This window comes from Schistocerca piceifrons, chromosome 11 (genome assembly GCF_021461385.2).
Source record: "Schistocerca piceifrons isolate TAMUIC-IGC-003096 chromosome 11, iqSchPice1.1, whole genome shotgun sequence".
NCBI classification, from domain to species: domain Eukaryota; kingdom Metazoa; phylum Arthropoda; class Insecta; order Orthoptera; family Acrididae; genus Schistocerca; species Schistocerca piceifrons.
Window position 1 is genome coordinate 96,053,250 of NC_060148.1, and position 17,914 is coordinate 96,071,163.

The window sequence follows — 17,914 nt, forward strand, 5'->3', positions numbered from 1 at the left end:
TTGGCATAAATCTAACCAATGAGTTGCTGAAAGATTGTACTGTTATACACTGCAGTAAATAGTGTAAGTAAACACTTTTCACACTCCAACTACCAGCCAGAGCCCAACAACACAATAATAACAATAATAATAATAATGTAAGTGGTGAGTACATGAAGAAATTATTTACTACCTGGCAGCTGAGAGCCTAACATGGTAGACTAAGGGAGCATTAAGGATATCCAGTCGAGAATGGTGTACAGGATCAAATTGCAGGTGCAGATGGGAAAAATAAAACAATGACTGTAATACACATATAAACTTTATTTTTATAACAAAAACATGTTAACTACAAATTTTGTGCTGTGATGAAAAGTAACAAACGAGAAAGACAAAAACTAGTGTTGAACACAAACAGGGAAGAGACACCTTCTTAGCAACCGTCTTTATAAACAAGTTGGGACAGTCGATAAGAAAAACAGTACGGAAACGATCTTCCTCAGATTTTATTTAAAGCTGCAGTTTATGATTATGGAAATGAGATGAACCAGTCAGCTGGGACTGAATGAAGATGCACCCTCCTCTTCATTGCTGATCCAGTGCACGTGCCCCGTGGGAAACAATGCACTATAAAACTCTGGAATGACAGCAAACAAATGCCTACGAACAGCTCAACAATCACACACATACAGTCTTTGCACGGCAGCCACAACTCTGCCCGAATCTGCGCGCGGTGGACACTACAGAAAGCTAGTCTGGTATTACTACAGTAGGAGAACTTCCAGAAACAACGCACTGTTCCCCATTTCTGTCACCGATGCAGTTCCCATAAGCTCACTCCTCGAGAAAAACTTAGTGCAGGGGCTGCAATTGTCACAGAAACTTGGAAACGAGCTGCTTAACTATTGTCACCACAGAAGGCACCAAGTAGTTCTCCCAACAGTTCACAGGCTACGGTAAGATCAGCCCACTTATCATCAGTTTCTAAATGTTAGCAGTCTCGCCACTGTGCAGGTAAGACACAGAGATGCTCAGTTTCTCATAACGATCTGGGCAAGATCTCTACATGCTTCAGCACATTTATGCCCAACAGAGATCTATGTAAAACAATGTTCACAAGATTCCACTGTACCCACAACTTTTCTTGGAAACCAAATGTCCAAACCTTAGATGCTCCGATTTCCGAAGTCCGCCAAGGAGATTCTGACTTATCTGAATATATCACTAATTACAGGGTGGTACAATTTTCTTCACACAAATGGCGAGACATGCACATTAGAAACACTAAATATAACACAAGTCACACAAACACAAGTAATTTTGCAGCTCTGTAAAACTGTCACAGTAGAACATTTGCACCTCCTGCGATGACAGAAACAGGCGTTACACTGGAATGGATGAGACGATTGGCACAGATCCAAAGGCGGTGTCGTGGAGCACCAGGGTCACTGCCCTTTTACATCATGCCACCCATACCGCCCATGCCACCCATTCCTCCCATACCGCCCATGCCAGCTGGCGCCGTCTCCTCCTTGGGGATCTCCGTCACTACGGCCTCCGCTGTCGTTAACAGCGACGCGACCCCTGCAGCGTCTGTCAAGGCCGTTCGCACCACCTGCACGTACGGAAATTGAGCCCTCACTAAAATTATATCCCTACAAATACATAAATGACTACAGACATAATAGCCTTTATTTCTCTGTAATGAACAAGATATTCATTAATCTTAAAACACTTGTTTGCAAATGATGCCATGTTTTACTGCCAAATAAAATCAAAACATAAAAACTCAATACAAAACTATTTAGGCAAGACATCTGCATAGTTAAAAAGTACCCTTGACAAAAAAAGGGGCTAAAATTTTTTTGTCACATTTTGATGAGACACTAAAGCACACAAAATTAAAGGTTCTCGATTCAAGCAAACACTCGGTAATTTGAATTATGAACAACTTAAACTGGAACCATCACTCACAATTTTAGGGGGAATGTTGACTAAATGACTGCACTTTATTGGCAGAAAACGCAACTATCCTACTAAAGATGCTGCTACACTGCTTGGTCCATCCTCTTCTGGATTACTGCTGCATGGCATGGTATGATATCCTTACCAGATAGGATTAATAGAGGACATCAAGAAGTTCAAAGAAAGGCAGTTTGTTCTGTATTATAGGAAAACTGGGGACATCGTCAGATTTGGTAAGTGAATGGGGATGGCAATCATTAATATAAAAGCGTTCTATTGTTGTGCATAAAGTTACATTTGCCAACTTTCTCCACCTCCTCTGCAGGGAGACGTGACCTTTGTGATACAATACGACAAATCAGAGCTTTCATGGAAAGATTTAGAGGTTCATTTTTTCTCCACATACTGAAGCAGTAGAGAAATAAAAGTGGTTGTATGTACACCCTGCCAAACACTTAAGCACAACTGCAGAGTAATCTTTCAGACACTGTGGAAAAAAATTGGTGGGCACAATCAACCCACTGCTGCTTGTGGTCTTCTGGAAGCATTTGTGGGACTCACCACGCACACATCTTGTGATATCGTCAATTTTTCACATAAAATTGGCTCAACTGAGCTATTTGAAATCTCGGTAACCCGAAGAGCTATTTCTCGGATGGTGATCCTTTGATCATTAGTCTCTCAACCTTTTTGACAGTCTTGTCTGAAGTGGAAGGTCTTCAGCTCCAGCCTTCATTATGAATGCAAGCAGCAGATAACTCCCTACACCATTTGCAGACATGTTTAAGAGCTACACACTTTAGTCAAATTTCGCACAATTGATGACGATTGGCTATGTGGACCATCAACCGTGTTTAAAAACCAAATAACTGCACAGGTTTCAAACCTGATGGTAGCGGCAATCACAACTTCCTATGCAGATAGCTGATATGTGAACATTGCAACATCTGAGAGAAGTGGGGAAGGTTAGGATTTAGAATGGGGCAGCTGCTGTGCATGGGAATGTTGCCAAATTCTGCTTTGCAACTCCCTTGCAGACCCTTTTAAACCAACTCTCTTACACCAATAAATTCCACTTTGCGAACCTTACTTTTGGATCAATCTTCATACACTAACAAATTATCATGAACTGCATATAAACAACGCTGAATATAAATCGTGAATGAAATATACTGGAGGAATGAATAAAAATTACCACACTGGCTGTGATTCACATTTTTAAGAAAACCTTTGAATGTATCAATATCTTTATTAACAGTACTTGAGAAATAGGCCATTGATTCAACTTGTGTTGGTATACTGTAGACTTTAAACATTAATGTTACAGTTTCCACTGTTCTTTTTCAGGACAGAGAAATTCAGAGCTGTGATTTGGGAGTGGGCAGCTTTGGAGGGTGAAATATAAATTCTGATTGACTGCCCCATGTTAACAAAATGTCTGATGTTTGTCAAATTTCCACAATGCACTTTTGGCGAGAAAGAGTTTTTATTGAATTTATTTCACTGTATCGCGAATTTCCAGAATTGTGAAAATTGTAACTACATTCAAAAGGTTATATTAATAAACAAAAAACACTGGCAATTACTAAAATAGTAGTGGTGGTGTTTTTTATGGCCATAAATTACAACGGAATACTATAAGAAGAAACCCCAATTTGATACACAACATATAAGTGGGAGTGCAATAAACTAAAAAATAAAAGTTGATGTATCATTGCACCGGCATTTTTTTTCCTTTTTCTTCTTCATACACAGTGCTAAGAGTCAATGCTAGATATGCTTGTCTGCATTGGTAGTCATTACCACAAGTTTCAAAATACGAGTATTTAACGATACAATATCCACAGCTGCTTCAAAAGAGAGGTTAAATCTGACAAACTTTGTTGGTACACCTGTACACTTGTTTGACAAACCTGTTGACAGGAAACACTAAGTTTGACAAACTAGTTTTATCATTTACAGTGTCTTTGGAGTTTGGCAAGGGAATTCGGTATCTCCAAAATGTTATACCACCCAAATAAGTTTTAGTTTTGGCGCTCCACTTTTGCACATTTTACAGTCTAGTATCTTCGCCTAAGAAAAGGGCAATTTCTTTTTACTATTTGTCAAAGTTACTATGCTGCTTTAAATTACGTAAAACACTGCACATTATTTTAAAGAGTTTTCAGAGGTAAAAAGGCATTGTGTAAACTTTGCATATGGTTGATTGTAGCTCTCACACTGAAACATGTGAGATGTAGAAAGATATCCAAATTTTATTTAAAACAGAGCAGAACAGTATCTCCTTTCATTCTCAAGTAATTGATTTTTATATCTGACCAATGGTCACACCCGATACACCCATTTCCATATCTGCAAATCTGAAATTACATGGTCATAAAGAGCATATATGGTGGGGAATGGCGGAGCAAGACGTGTATACACGCCCACAGCAGCGAAAGGGTTAATAGTAGTACTGTAGCTGCAGATGGGAGCTCGTCTGTGCCCCACTCTCCTCCTGCACCATCAATTAGTTGAGACACATTCACTCGTACAATAAATTTGTGTGTAGGACTTAAAGCTGCACTCCTTCACTTGCCGAGACTGCAGTAGTCTATCCTACAGTGCTGTTCACTTCATCTCGCACCTGGAATGAAAACTGAGGGTAACTGTCCAGCAGCTCAAACTGACAGCTGTACCCACGGTGCGCTAATGACAAATTCATTATCGAATATTTCCCTCTATTCACAGACAGACAGATTAGTAACAATAGGTAACTGCAAACTGCACTGGATTCCATTAGAGTGAAACATTCCACGACTGACATGAAAAATGTTATGTAAATTTACCATAGTAAATACAAAACTACCATGTGCAGCACAACACTACAATCTGTTAGTACACAAAGAAGGAAATTGCACAGACAAATGAAAGAGAGAATGTATCACTCACCTTTGTGGGATCAATAATGCCTCTGTCAATCAAGTTAACGTACTCATTGTTCAAAGCATCATAACCCATGTCTCCCGTGGCATCTTCCACTTTCGAGACGACGACCGAAGCATCCACTCCAGCATTCTTTGCAATTTGCATGCACGGCATACGCAGGGCTTTCTTCACTATTTCAATTCCTGTTGAAAACAATAACACTCATTAAGATGCCTGGTTATGTCACTTTCCATGATTACAGTAAAACCTCAATAATTTGGGCAGATTTTCCATTGCAAAATGCTGAAAGCACCCTTTCCCTTCCCATGCACATTACCTGTGACTGATAAATAGCATACAAATCTTGTTGGTCACAAGCATGCAACAAGGTCGAAGTCCATTTTGTTTGCTTGCTGAAGCTCTCAGGACATGTTGTACCAAATTTTGTCTCTGTGGCTGCTTAAAATGGGATTAAAGTTTTTTACAGTACAATACAGTAACCACGATGAATGTCAAGAACAAATATAAACCATTTCATTTATATGATACAATAGGAATGCTTGATAATATCTGAGCCAGTTCTCCTGATATGAAAGTTGTTTCAATTGCCATGTTGACTTTTTACAACATTAACAAAATCTCACTAAACTTTGGAGTTTGAGCTGAAATAAGACAAACTAGCTAGAAAATGAAGATGGACAAACTGACACCATACATGATGCCGTGTATAGTTGGTACAAACAACGTTCTGTAAGAGGAGTCTAACTGTAGGCTGTGGCAAAAAGATTTGCAGATAAATTAGGCCAAACAGTTTTCAAGGCTACTATTGGACACCTGTTCAAATGCTGTAATCGGTTCAGTGTCCGAGATAAAAGTGAGTAAGGACACACAGTAAATAAGTGAAACCTATTTAAGAAGAGAGAGATTTTTCTTTGGCACAGATTTACAACACATAAAACTGGCTCGTTTTCACCTCTGCAACTCATAGGGTGACAGGAAAGACAATTCAGCACCTAGATGTAAAGTAAGCAATGAATCTTGTCTTGTGCACTAGTACTGATGACACACACAGTTTAAAATCACTTAATTGGGAAATCTGTAACTCTGGGACAACCTAAAATATTATGAAGCATCTCCCAGTCATCTACAAATCTACCAGAAAAGCTCAGGTTACCGAACAGTTATTCAGTAACCAGAAGCCCTCAGCCCTCGACTGTTCAACTTTGAGGTCCCTAGTCCACTGTGGTACATTTCTCTTTGTAGGAAACAGGTAGATGAGCAGCGACCTATAGGATGCAGTGCAGAAAAGGAAAGGAACTGGTGAGAGAAAATGGAAGAACAGAGGCTGCTCTACCTGGCACCACCTATCATCACTGTGGCAGACTCAGACTGTACATTCTGACTGGTTCAAGGAAGACTTTAGTCAACATATAATATGATACAACTCTAAATTCTTTTCAGGCAGTTTAGTACTATATTCTGCTGACCTCTAGTTTATATATATATTTCATTTAACCAATACATATCCTGTTATATATTCTTATTTATAGTCCAAGATAATTCTTATAGAAATTATTTCCATAATCTGCACTGGGACTTGCCCCCATTAGCGAGGTTTCACTGTAAACTGAAGCTCGACAAAATTTCTCAGGGATGATAGTGCCCGAGGAAGTATACTGTATAATCTTTTTTCAGTTAAATACAAGCAGCTAAGAAATGCTGGTATTGAAGCAATGAATAATTTAACCTTTAATCCTATGTTTCACCCATGAAACATGCATTCACAGTATCTTACACCTGACAACTCCATGAATCGGTAATGAGCAGAGTCTTACACAATGGTCCCCTAACCAGGCTATTTTACCGCAGCACAAGTTGGAAGAGTAAGTGTAAAGTAACTTATTAAACTTCTATTCCCTGTGGCAAAAATTAACAGAAGATTTAATTTGGTTTCTAAACACTAACTGAAATTACAAACCAATTTTTCTTTAACAGTAATGGAAGCTATACTAAAATCACAAACTTTTTTTAAAACCCTGAATGAAAATAAAATATAATTATGTAAAAAATTACACAACTGCACAGTGTCTCCTGGAATAAATATTTCTAAGGAAGTTCATGAATTGTCTCGAGTGTTCTGATATGCACAAATTATAGAAGCACAAAGCTTCAGATTTTTTAATTTCATTGGTCTGAACTATCCTTCATTACGAACACATTGTAGGTGTAGCCCAAAAAGGACTACGGGTGGCAGTTACACTTCCTGCCCTCTGCTGGTAACTAAGAGGACTACACAAGGAAGGGTCTCCACAGTGTAATACCACATAGCATTTCAATTCTGAAATATGTGTACTCCACAGCACTCCGTATGTTGCCACGAGGCTAGTCCTGTACCTCTTCTGTCTGCTACCTGTATCTTTGTTGGCCCATTGCTCATGCTCTACGTAGTTATGAGATGGCAAATTTTGATGAGAGTGATGTTTTTAACGCTCTGGGAGAATGCTGAACAAAACTGTTCTTTCATTAATTAGAGAATTCTCTTGTGGCACAAGGCAACATGCATTCTTCTCAGTTTCTTGGAATGAACATACCAAGGGGTTGACACTTTACTGAAAATATACCACCTACTCTAATACATATTACTGCACCCAATACACATTTGCAAACGGATTCAATATCAGAGGGGGAAAAACAAACTGAAAATATGTCTTGATGGTATCCAAATTGTGATTTAGCTCTCTGTATGCTTGAGTGCTCCCAAAAATAACACACTTACAAATTATGTGTATGAAATGTGTGCCTTTTTTAAATTTGGAATAAAAACGCAATTCACTAAAACTTTTTGTATATCTGCGAATTTTTATCTCTTGTAATAAGACTCACAAAACACCACACAAATTTATTGTGTTCACAATTATGAAGCAATGGATTTTGAAAATCTTAAAAACAGTGGTCCAGCTGCCCCATCCATGGTGATGGAGGCCAGTGTTTAATGGGTTCCTAAATATTTCAGGACAGAAACAATGAACACAAAAGTAAAGCAATGAACCACATGTGCACTGTAAGATTTTTTTAGACAAAGAACTGAAACACCACCTGCATTCACGATCATATCTGAAAACTGTGATCCAGAAACATGAATAAACTAAACAAGGCATATTAGCAGAGTTGCCACAAGTTTCCCCAAGTGAAATTCCCAGATATTTCCCCGATTTCCAGACAACTTTTAGTATTTTTCCCCTGAAAAATTTTGAGATCAAGGGAAAAAAAAAGTAAATGGGTAAGGTAAGGACTTCCATATTAATCTCCTATTTTCTTTTGTGGTACAAAAACAACTAGGGTCATACACACCCATGCCAAAACTGAAACATGAAGAAAAAGAGAGGAGTTCAAAACTACTACATGTCAAACCCCAATAATGGAAGAGAAGACACAAAATTGTTAAGGCTTTCATGGCCACTTATTGACAAACTGCCTATTGGCTTCTGTCTCGGGTTCTTCGGCCGACGTTCATCTAATGATTTTTTTGACGTTTCACCAGCACGAGTGGCTGCCACTCATGCTGGCGAAACGTCAGAAAAATCATTACATGAACGTCGGCCGAAGAACCCGAGACAGAAGCCAATAGGCAGTTTGTCGAAGTGAAGACAGCTAGAAACAAGGACAACAGAGAGAAAGGTCTATAAAATAGACCATAGAGAAATGGAAGTCCAGACTAAAAATTAAATGGCCTTCACCCTATTGCTACAATGGGTAAAGAGAAATGCGGTCAACAGCTTATGCGTTCGCTAAAACGGCCGATAACTCAGACAGCACTCTCAAACGTGAACGTAACTGGTGAAAAAAAGAGCATTCTACCAGGAAATGGTGGAAAGTTAAAATTTGGGAGCAAAGCGCACAAAGTGCCTGGGGAGCAAAGCGCACAAAGTGCCTGGGGAGCACCACTTAAATGGCGACGGCTAAAAAGGCAGAGCCCCATACGCAACCTAGTTAAGATGACCTCACATTGAGGGAGGGGGCGAGAGGCGGTCATCACAGCTGCTGGGAGAAGCTTAATAACCCGGGCCTTATTCCCATGAAGGGAGGACCACCTTTTGACAAATTGCAACACAGAGATCATCAAAGGGAGTGTAAGAACTAGTGGGCTGAAGTACGAGGACTGCAGCCTTGGCAGCAGCGCGAGCAGCCATGTTTCCTGTCAGAGCGGCATGACCAGGAACCCACAAACATCACAGTGGCTCCATCAAGAAGCTTGCTGGACCCATTGCACTAACAGATGGTGTAAAGTGCACAGTGACTTTGAAGGGTGCTGAGTGTCTGAGCAGATGACAACTGAGTAACTTGTGTCACCGGATGTACTCCGTGGCTTGACACAGAGCAAAGAGCTCTGCCATAAATACTGAGCAGTGTGCGGGAAGCCGATACCAAAAAACGTCGGCACCAACGACAATAGCACATCAGACACCACAATCAGAGCCATCAGTGTATTAAAAGGCACTATTGCGAAATTCCATGTGAAGGCTGTGAAACTGAAGGTGATAGGAAGCGAACAAAGGCCAAAGTGAACACAGGCTGTAGCACAAAGCCAAGGTGGTGAAGGTTCCACACCCACCAGGAAGTTGCAGAAGCAAGAGCTGAAAGCAAACTCCAGGAAGTAACAGAGAAGAGGGACACACCCCATACTGGCGATCAAAGGAGTCACTGAAGGAGGTGGTGTAGGATAGGTGGCCATGCATGGCAGACAAACGGCATACCTGCTGAACCGGAAGTCATGGCTGTAGGACAGCAGTAGTTTAGTTTGGCAGTTTCTGCACACAGACTCTCAACTGGGTTAGTGTAAAAGGTGCCAGTGGCCAAACGAATGCCATGACGATGGATAATATTGAGAAGACATAAGAGGGACGGACGTGCAGATGCATAAACAAAGCACCCATAGTCTAGTTTCCAAAGGACAAGGGACCGGTACAAGATGTGGACGGTGGTTCGATGTACAATCCAGGAAGTACTGTTGTGGACACACAGGGCATACAGTGGGCTGCCAGGTAAGGCATGTGGGAGGACCAAGAGTGTTTCCTATCGAGCAGGAGCCCCAGGAATTTTGTAGTTTCAACGAATGGAAGAGCAACAGGCCCAAGATAGAGAGATGGTGGGAGAAATCAATTGTGCTGCCAGAAGTTCATACAAACAGTTTTGCCAGTGGAAAAACAAAAGCCACTGTTAATGTCCACGAGTAAAGACATTCGAGACATTGCTGAAGACTCCACTCAATCAGACAGGTGTATGAATAACTGCAATAGTGGGCAAAATCGTCAACAAAAAGGGAGCCGGAGACGTCCGGCGGGAGACAAGCCATTATAGAGTTAATGGCGGTAGCAAAGAAGAAGACACTCAGGAATGAACCCTGAGGCACACCGTTTTCCTGGATAAAGGTGTCTGACAAGGCAGAACCACACGTACTTTCAAACCTCGGTCTTTTAAAAACTCGGCAAGGAAATGGGAAAGTGCCCACGAAAGCCCCACGTGTAGAGAGTATCGAGGATACAAGTCCTCTAGCAGGTGTCACACGCTTTCTCCAAATTTAAAAACATGTCCAGTCTGGGATTTCCGCAGAAAACCATTCGTGACATGGGTGGACAAAGTGACAAGATGGTCAACTGCTGAACGGTGAGCTCAAAATCCACACCGTGCAGTGATTAGTAAATTGCGAGACTCGAGCCACCGTACCAGCTGGGTATGACTCGTATGTTCCATCGCCTTGCTAAAACCGCTGGTGAGAGAGATGGAGTAGTAGCTAGAAGAAACTGTTTGTCCTTACCGGGCTTGGTTGGCTTCACACCAGCGTCTGGGAAACTTGCCCTCTGCCCAGATGCGGTTGTACGTATTAAGCAGAAAGTGCTTGCCCACAAGAGAAAGGTACTACAACATTTGAATGGTAATGGCATCTGTCCCTGGGGCAAAGGATCTGGATGAAGTGAGAGCACGATCTAGCTCCCTCACAGTAAATGTGGCACTGTAACACTCACAATTCTGGGAAGAGAATGGTATCGCCCGAGCCTCCTCCACTAGCTTCCAATGGAGGAAGGCAGCGTGATAGTGGGAGGAACTCGAAATTTCCGCAAAATGGCAACCTAAGGTGTTGGAGATAACACTAAGGTCCATTATGATATCATCTGCTACAGTCAGGCCGGAAACCAGGGAATGGATCTCTGATCCCAGAGAGCCATTGGAGGTTAGCCCACATGACAGAAAAGGGAATGGAACCGTTAAAGGAACTAGTGAATGAAATCCAGCTAGCTTTTTCTGTTATTCCGGAGAAAGTGATGGACACTGCACACTTTTGTTTATAATGAATGCAGTTTGCCACCATAGGATGACTGTTAAAAATGTGGAGAGCACGTCTCCGTGCACTAATTGCGTTGCGGGACGCCTCAGTCCACCACGGGACTGCGACATGGTGTGGTAAAGAGGAAGTGCTAGGAATGGAACATTGTGCGGTGGTAAAGATAATGTTTGTAAGATATTCCGCCTGGTCATCAGAACTGGGGTAGCCGTGTTTGTAGAAGGTCGCCAGATAGGAGTAAAGCCTCCAGTCAGCCTTAGTAAGCTTCGATTTGGGTGGGCAGAGGTGGGGTAGGAGTCAGCAAATTTACATGACACGGGAAATAGTCATTCGAGTAGGTGACAGAACAGACCACTCAAGATGAGGGGGCAGTGCAGAAGGTTAGGTCCACATGGGAATAGGTGTGCGAGGAGTCTGAAAGGAATGTGGGTACTCCTGTGTTAAGGCAGAAAAAATTTAGTTGATTAAAGGAGGTCAGCCAAGAGGGCACCTCTCTGACAAGTTCTGGGAGAAGCTCAAATGGGACAGTGGGCAGCAGAAACACGTGAGGTAGCTGCCCAATAAGCTGGAGGAAGTCGGCCATGGAGACAACGAATGACGGAGGGATGTAAATGGTACAAAGGGAAAAGGTCAAGTGATGAAGGAAAAGGCAAACTGCAACAGCTTGATGGGTAGTCAGGGAGATGGGTTTGCTATGAACATCATTCTTTATGAGCAGCACGACTCCCCCACGAGATGGAATGCCGACCTCGGGCGGAAGGTCAAAATGGACCGGGTTGGTTGGTTGGTTTTGATGGGGGCTAAACATCGTGGTCATCAGTCCCCAGTTCCAAACAGACATACTAGTAAAAGGCCTATACAGTAAAAGCGTAACCTCTGCACCCAGAGGGAGGGAACACCAAGGGGTACAGAGCTAAAATGAACACCGCAGTAACACAAAATAGAGGACACTTAAAAGGAGCAGAGCAAATAGTTGACTAGAGTAAAACAGACTACAATGGTTGATGGATCAGGTAAAAGGTCAACCACTTGACTACAAATGAAGAACCTCCAACTGGAAAGTGTTGATACAGGTACCAACACAACTTGTTACCATGAAGGACACTATTTTGGTATCCATGTCACAAACGTCACTGGAGTGGATGTAGCCTGAGAAAACATGCGAGAGCACCCACACTAGAGCAAGTGATAAAACCCAGCTGCACAGATTAAACGTAAAACTCAGTCAGCTATAGAGGCATCGTCAGTGAGAATTAAAGGAAGTGCAGCTGGTAAATTAAAGGACTGCCGCAAGGGGGCAGTCCATCAGAAGATTGACCACTGTCAGCCCTGCAGCACAGTGACACTTGGGCGGGTTCTCACAGCGAAGGAGATAGCTGTGGATCAACCGCCTATGTCTAATTCAGAGACGGCAGAGAACAATTGAGTCCCTACGCGTGCTCCTCAAGGATGAGTTCCATACGGCCGTGGACGACTTTACCACGCGGAGCTTATTTGGCGTGTTCAAGACAGACCATTCAGAGCTCCAGACATCGCGGACCTTGCGATGTAGGGCTGACCGGAGGTCTCTTTCCACGAGACCAAACTCCAGGGGTGGGGAAGTGGTGGCAGATAAAGGCCAGATTAGAAATGTACACACTCACCTGTTGCCTGGTCAGCATTGGTTGGTTTTAGTTTTTCGAGTACCGGGCTGCAGCGGAGCAGTGCTGTGCCACCCCCGGGCACTATACCCTCCTCCACCGCCGCTCGTGTTGCGTTCAACGCGTCATTCACGCGGTCCTTCTTCTCGTTCACCTCCACCTGCAACCAAGTCAATGCAGTTAATTTAACTCTTGAAGAGTTCCAGTTCCTTTATAAATACTTTACCAGATTAATGTAGATGAAATTTATAAAATGCCGACATGTCAAAAGGTATGTAAAATCACACTTGCTCTTTCCCATGCTCGTGACAGAACACATCAGTAAAACAAACTACATTAAGGTTTTTATGATGCACTATTAAAATGAAAATACAGGAATGGTGAAAGAAGAGTGAGCCTGGACATTGGGGTTGGCCAGTAACTGGGTATGCTGGCCATCCTTTGCACACACTTAAATGTACTTAACAGTTTATGTTGGTCAATGCCACACAAAACAAATAATCTTTCCTCATCACAAAATTTAGGGACGGATCTATTAATGAACAGGCTGCTTCTTTCCTATCATAATACAAAATAAACTCAGTTAAGCGATACAGTGTGATCCACGTATCACTGTATGGGGCAACAGGGGAAGTGGGGAGTAAGACATGCCTTAGCACCCCATGGCACATGAAGGTGGTGACAGAGAGGAATGCCACTGACTTCTCTTAGTTATAACTTCTGGCTAATTAGTCACAGTCCAGATCCCGATGACATTTCATGCCGTCTGGTTGGGTAGGGTGAGAAGGGGCAACACAACTGCCAAGCTGTAGAGGTCACTAGACAGACTGGTAACATTTCTCCCATGGTAATGGTTGTGGGGAGGGGGTTGACAGTATGCAGAGAGGAAAAGCAAGCTTACTAGAAAAACATAAAACTGGAGCACAATTACACAGTGTTCTGCCCTTTGTGAATTCCATAAGGCCACATCAAAAACATCAATATTCTTCCAAAAACAGGTATGTTTTAAAGCCACGATTCAAAGTATACTGTCTTCAAAATCTTCCATAAATAAGTTTGTGACAGTGGGGTAATGGAGTCTCTCTAGCCACTCCATCAGTTTATCCATACACACTCATGTTCAGAAAAACACACATTATGTCCAGTTGCCTAGTAGGCACAGGGTCCACCATGAGCCAAGATTAAATTGTTCCATGTGTGATGGCATCAACACACGTTAAGGCACTAATTGGTGTCCTGTGGTATAGCCATCCATGCTGCATTCACCTGATTTCAAAGTTCATCTGTGGTAGTCGGCACTGGCTCACAGTGCTGCACCCATCATTTCACCACATCCCACACATTTTTGACTGGAGGCAAGTCTGGCATCTGGTGGGCCAGGGCAAAAGGCTGACATCCCGTGACACAAAAAAGACATGTTCGAGCAGCAACATGTTGCCATGTATTGTCTTGCCAAAAAATGGTGTCTGGGGTGTTGCGTATGAAGGATATAGCTACAAGTCACACGATGTCATTCACGTAGGTTACACTGCTCACAGTGCCCTGAACACACACCGACTGATTTGTGGTTGTACTCAATAACACCCCACACTATAAGGCCTAGAGCTGGCACTGTATGTCTTGTGTGACTACAGTCACTGCGATGCCGCTTCCAGTCTGTGGCAAACCAAAATGATACTGTAATTTTCGAACAAACAGAACCTGGATTAGTCCGAAAACACTATCTGATGCCATTCCTGTCCCCAGTGACATTGTTCCACATGCCACTGCCATCTAGCATGGCACTGCACATTCGTCAAAAGTAGGCAGAGAAATGGACGATGTGCACATAACCTGAGCTGTAATAAACGGCGACAGACTGTCACCCCTGATAGTGTACAATGTGTTATGGTGTTCCACTGTAGCCACCAGAGCCAAGGAAGATGCAGATCTATCCAGCAATGCCTTTTGGATGAGGTGTCGATCTTCTTGGGTGTGTGTGTGTGGGGTGATGGTGGTGGTGGCAGCAGCAGGGGCGGCAGTGGTCTGGGCGGCGTGACGTGACCTACCTCGTCACGTTCTATGAACATTTTGCACACACCATTTGCACTGCCGGAACACTTCGTCCAACTTGAGCAGAAATTTCCCAGATGGATGTATCACATTCTCTCATGCCAATAATGTGCTCTCTTTCAAACCCACTGATTTGACAGTATGGTTCGTGTAACATCTGTGTGACATACTGCACATCTGCTCAAGTCATTCCGATTCATTACCTTTGGTTTATAGCGACGAAGAGGCTTTCATGGTTCAAATGCTAATCATTTCTACAGAAATTTCCTATCTCTAATTGTTCGAGGTGTCCATTTTTCTGATCATGAGTGTATTTGTCATTAAATAGAAGTTATGTAGACATCACATGATGGCCAAGCTTTGTCAGTTCCATATTCTGATTTTCACAAATTAGAATCAAGGATTCTTTACGAGGAACAACCACAGTAGAAAGAGACAATACATCAAAGCTCACAAACAAATCCAAGGGACCAAGTCACAGAATTCAACTGCTCAATAAATCTTGTAGAACTGGAAATATGGTGTTCACATTTCCTGATATGAGGACAAGTCCCCCACCCCCTCCAAATACAAAAAGCTGCTAGCATTCTTCTCTCAAACAGAACCCCTCCCCGAATGCTTCAGTCTTATCTGAAGATTTCTCCTGGGCCTCTTGCTTATTTTGAGATCTAACCTTTCTGCATTCTTGTCTCATTGAGCTACTGACTTCCTACTCTGTTTAAAATTAGTATTTTATGTTTTAAAGCCGAGCAACTGCTTTTTGTCTGAATATCTGCATTATGCACTGCAGAATAACACTGATTACTCCATCACAGGACATTAAAACTTTTGCTCGGGACCACACACTGCAATTACTGACCTCGCTGGATCCGCCGACCTTCAGGACTGCGACTCCAGAAGCGAGTCTGGCCAGCCGCTCCTGCAGTTTCTCCTTCTCATACTCCGACGTTGTCGAATCTATCTGGTCGCGGAGCTGGTCAGCACGCCTGTCGATGTCCGACTTCTTGCCCTTGCCCTGTTAATGTGGCAAAGAATATTGACAGTCAATTGTTAGGTGCAATGTTTATCCATTTAACATGTGCTCAAATTGAAATATAACTCCCAATTCACACTAGGAAGCAATTTAAATGGGGAAAGGTGACGCACTGCTCACCTACGTAACTACTTACAGAGGGCTGGAACAGAATGGGGATATATTGTTAAGAACTCCACAGAGGCAACAAAATATTTTTAATTCCACTATCCACTCAGCTGTATTTATTGGTTTCTAGTTAACATGCTATCAATTTAAAAACAATGTGGCTTCATCTACAGGCACAAGGATGCTGGAACCTATGTACAAGGGCGAATCAAATATTAATGGGATTTTTGTTCCTGAGCGGTTGGTAGCACCGGACCTACACTTCCAGTATTGTTGGGTGGGGGGAGAGCCAGCTATTACATATTTTCAATGGCTTTGCCAGTAACACTATGTCTGGGAAACAGATGCACCCCTCCACTGCACAACGCATAATTATAAAATTTCTTGCTCATGAACGAGTTCAATCGTCGGATATTTTCCAGAGATTGAATGCAGCATTCAGTTATCCAACACTGTCAAGGACGTGTATGTGCCTGGCATAAAGAGTTCAAGGGTGGATGAGAAAGTTTAAAATAAGCAATACGATCATCACCCTTGGACCAGCGTTACAGACGAAAACATCTGTGCGGTTTGAGACATTCTTCAAGGCAACTGACGGGCAAGTTTATCAGAAACAGCAGAACAGATTGGAATGATTTATGGGAGCTGTTAAGCTATCATCACAAATGACTTACAGTTCCATACGGTGTTCCAGATTGATCCTTCTGTTCACTGAAAATCAGAAGTTGAGACGTTTGTCAGTCTGTCAGTAGTCTGTCTTACAGCAAGGTTTGCTAAAGAAGGAGATGCATTTATGAGACAGAATGTCACCTGTGACTGGATCCACCACTACACTCCCGAATACAAACACACCAGTAAGGGGTGGCAGAGGAACGGTGATGAAGCCCCAATGAAACCCAAGACTCAACTGCGTTGGCTAGATGCTTTTAACTCTCTCACTCTTTTTTATTTAATCATCAGTGAGACGTCTTGCTCACTGATTTTTTTAGGGAGTCACACATAATCAACGCTGTGCTACCACAAGCTATCAAAAAAGGTGAAGAGATGCAAGTGGCCGCAAAAGATGCCACCAACCATTCAATAGGTCATCCCCCTCCACAAAATGCCAGGTCCCATGCCGTGGCTGTAATGGTCATCACAAATGCTGCGATAAAATATAGAGAAAATGCACTGGACTCAACTTTATCATCCTCATTACAGCCCTGACCTGTCGCTGTGCGATTTCCTTTTGTCTGAACCACTTAAAGACCTGGGAGGACACCGATTTGAAGATGACGAGGGCACAGAGGAATTTGTGCATACTTGCCTCCTGGCACAACCAGCTTATTTCTGTGATTCTGCGATAAAACTACCTTCCTTCTCACAGGGGAGGAATGTATTTCTAAAATGGGAAACTGGTAAAATAAACATACTGCCTTTAGTATTTCGATAAATGCCTTTTTTTTTTTTTTTTTTTTTTTTTTTTAAATGTCCCACTTATATTTGATTCACCCTCATATGGCTACAACATATATAATTTGATAAATATAATTAATTATTAATCCATACAGCTATCTATAGGATACAATCTATGGCATTTAAACTGGAAAACAATAACTACAGTTGAGACGACTCACCAAGGCAGCAGCACTGCGTCAACAGATACACAACAGAAGGTACAGAGCTATGCTTTGCTAGCTTTTCAGAATGAAATTCCTCTGTGTGTGTGATTGTTGACGATGGCCTTGATGGCCGAAAGCTGTAACTGTGAGAGTCTTTTTGTTGTGCCTATCTGCGACTCAGCATCTCCGCTATATGGTGAGTAGCAACTTTCCTTCTCATAATATTGCTACATTCCATCTTTAACTTTTCATGGTTTGATGTACAAATAAAAAGAATTTCTGTACCCTT

The 17,914-nt window shown here is 42.3% G+C and overlaps 1 protein-coding gene across 1 annotated transcript in view; it reads right to left on the minus strand.

Annotated features, from left to right (window-relative positions):
• Window positions 1-283: 283 nt before the first annotated feature.
• LOC124720490 (heat shock protein 60A) overlaps window positions 284-17,914 on the minus strand; it is a 71,278-nt gene continuing 53,647 nt past the window's right edge. The window contains exons 8-11 of the mRNA XM_047245851.1: window positions 15,743-15,898; window positions 12,835-12,991; window positions 4,876-5,054; window positions 284-1,594 (exon numbers count right to left, since the gene is read on the minus strand). Of these exons, the coding sequence (XP_047101807.1) occupies window positions 1,436-1,594; window positions 4,876-5,054; window positions 12,835-12,991; window positions 15,743-15,898 (651 nt within the window). The 3' untranslated portion in view covers window positions 284-1,435. The remainder of the gene's footprint in view (window positions 1,595-4,875; window positions 5,055-12,834; window positions 12,992-15,742; window positions 15,899-17,914) is intronic.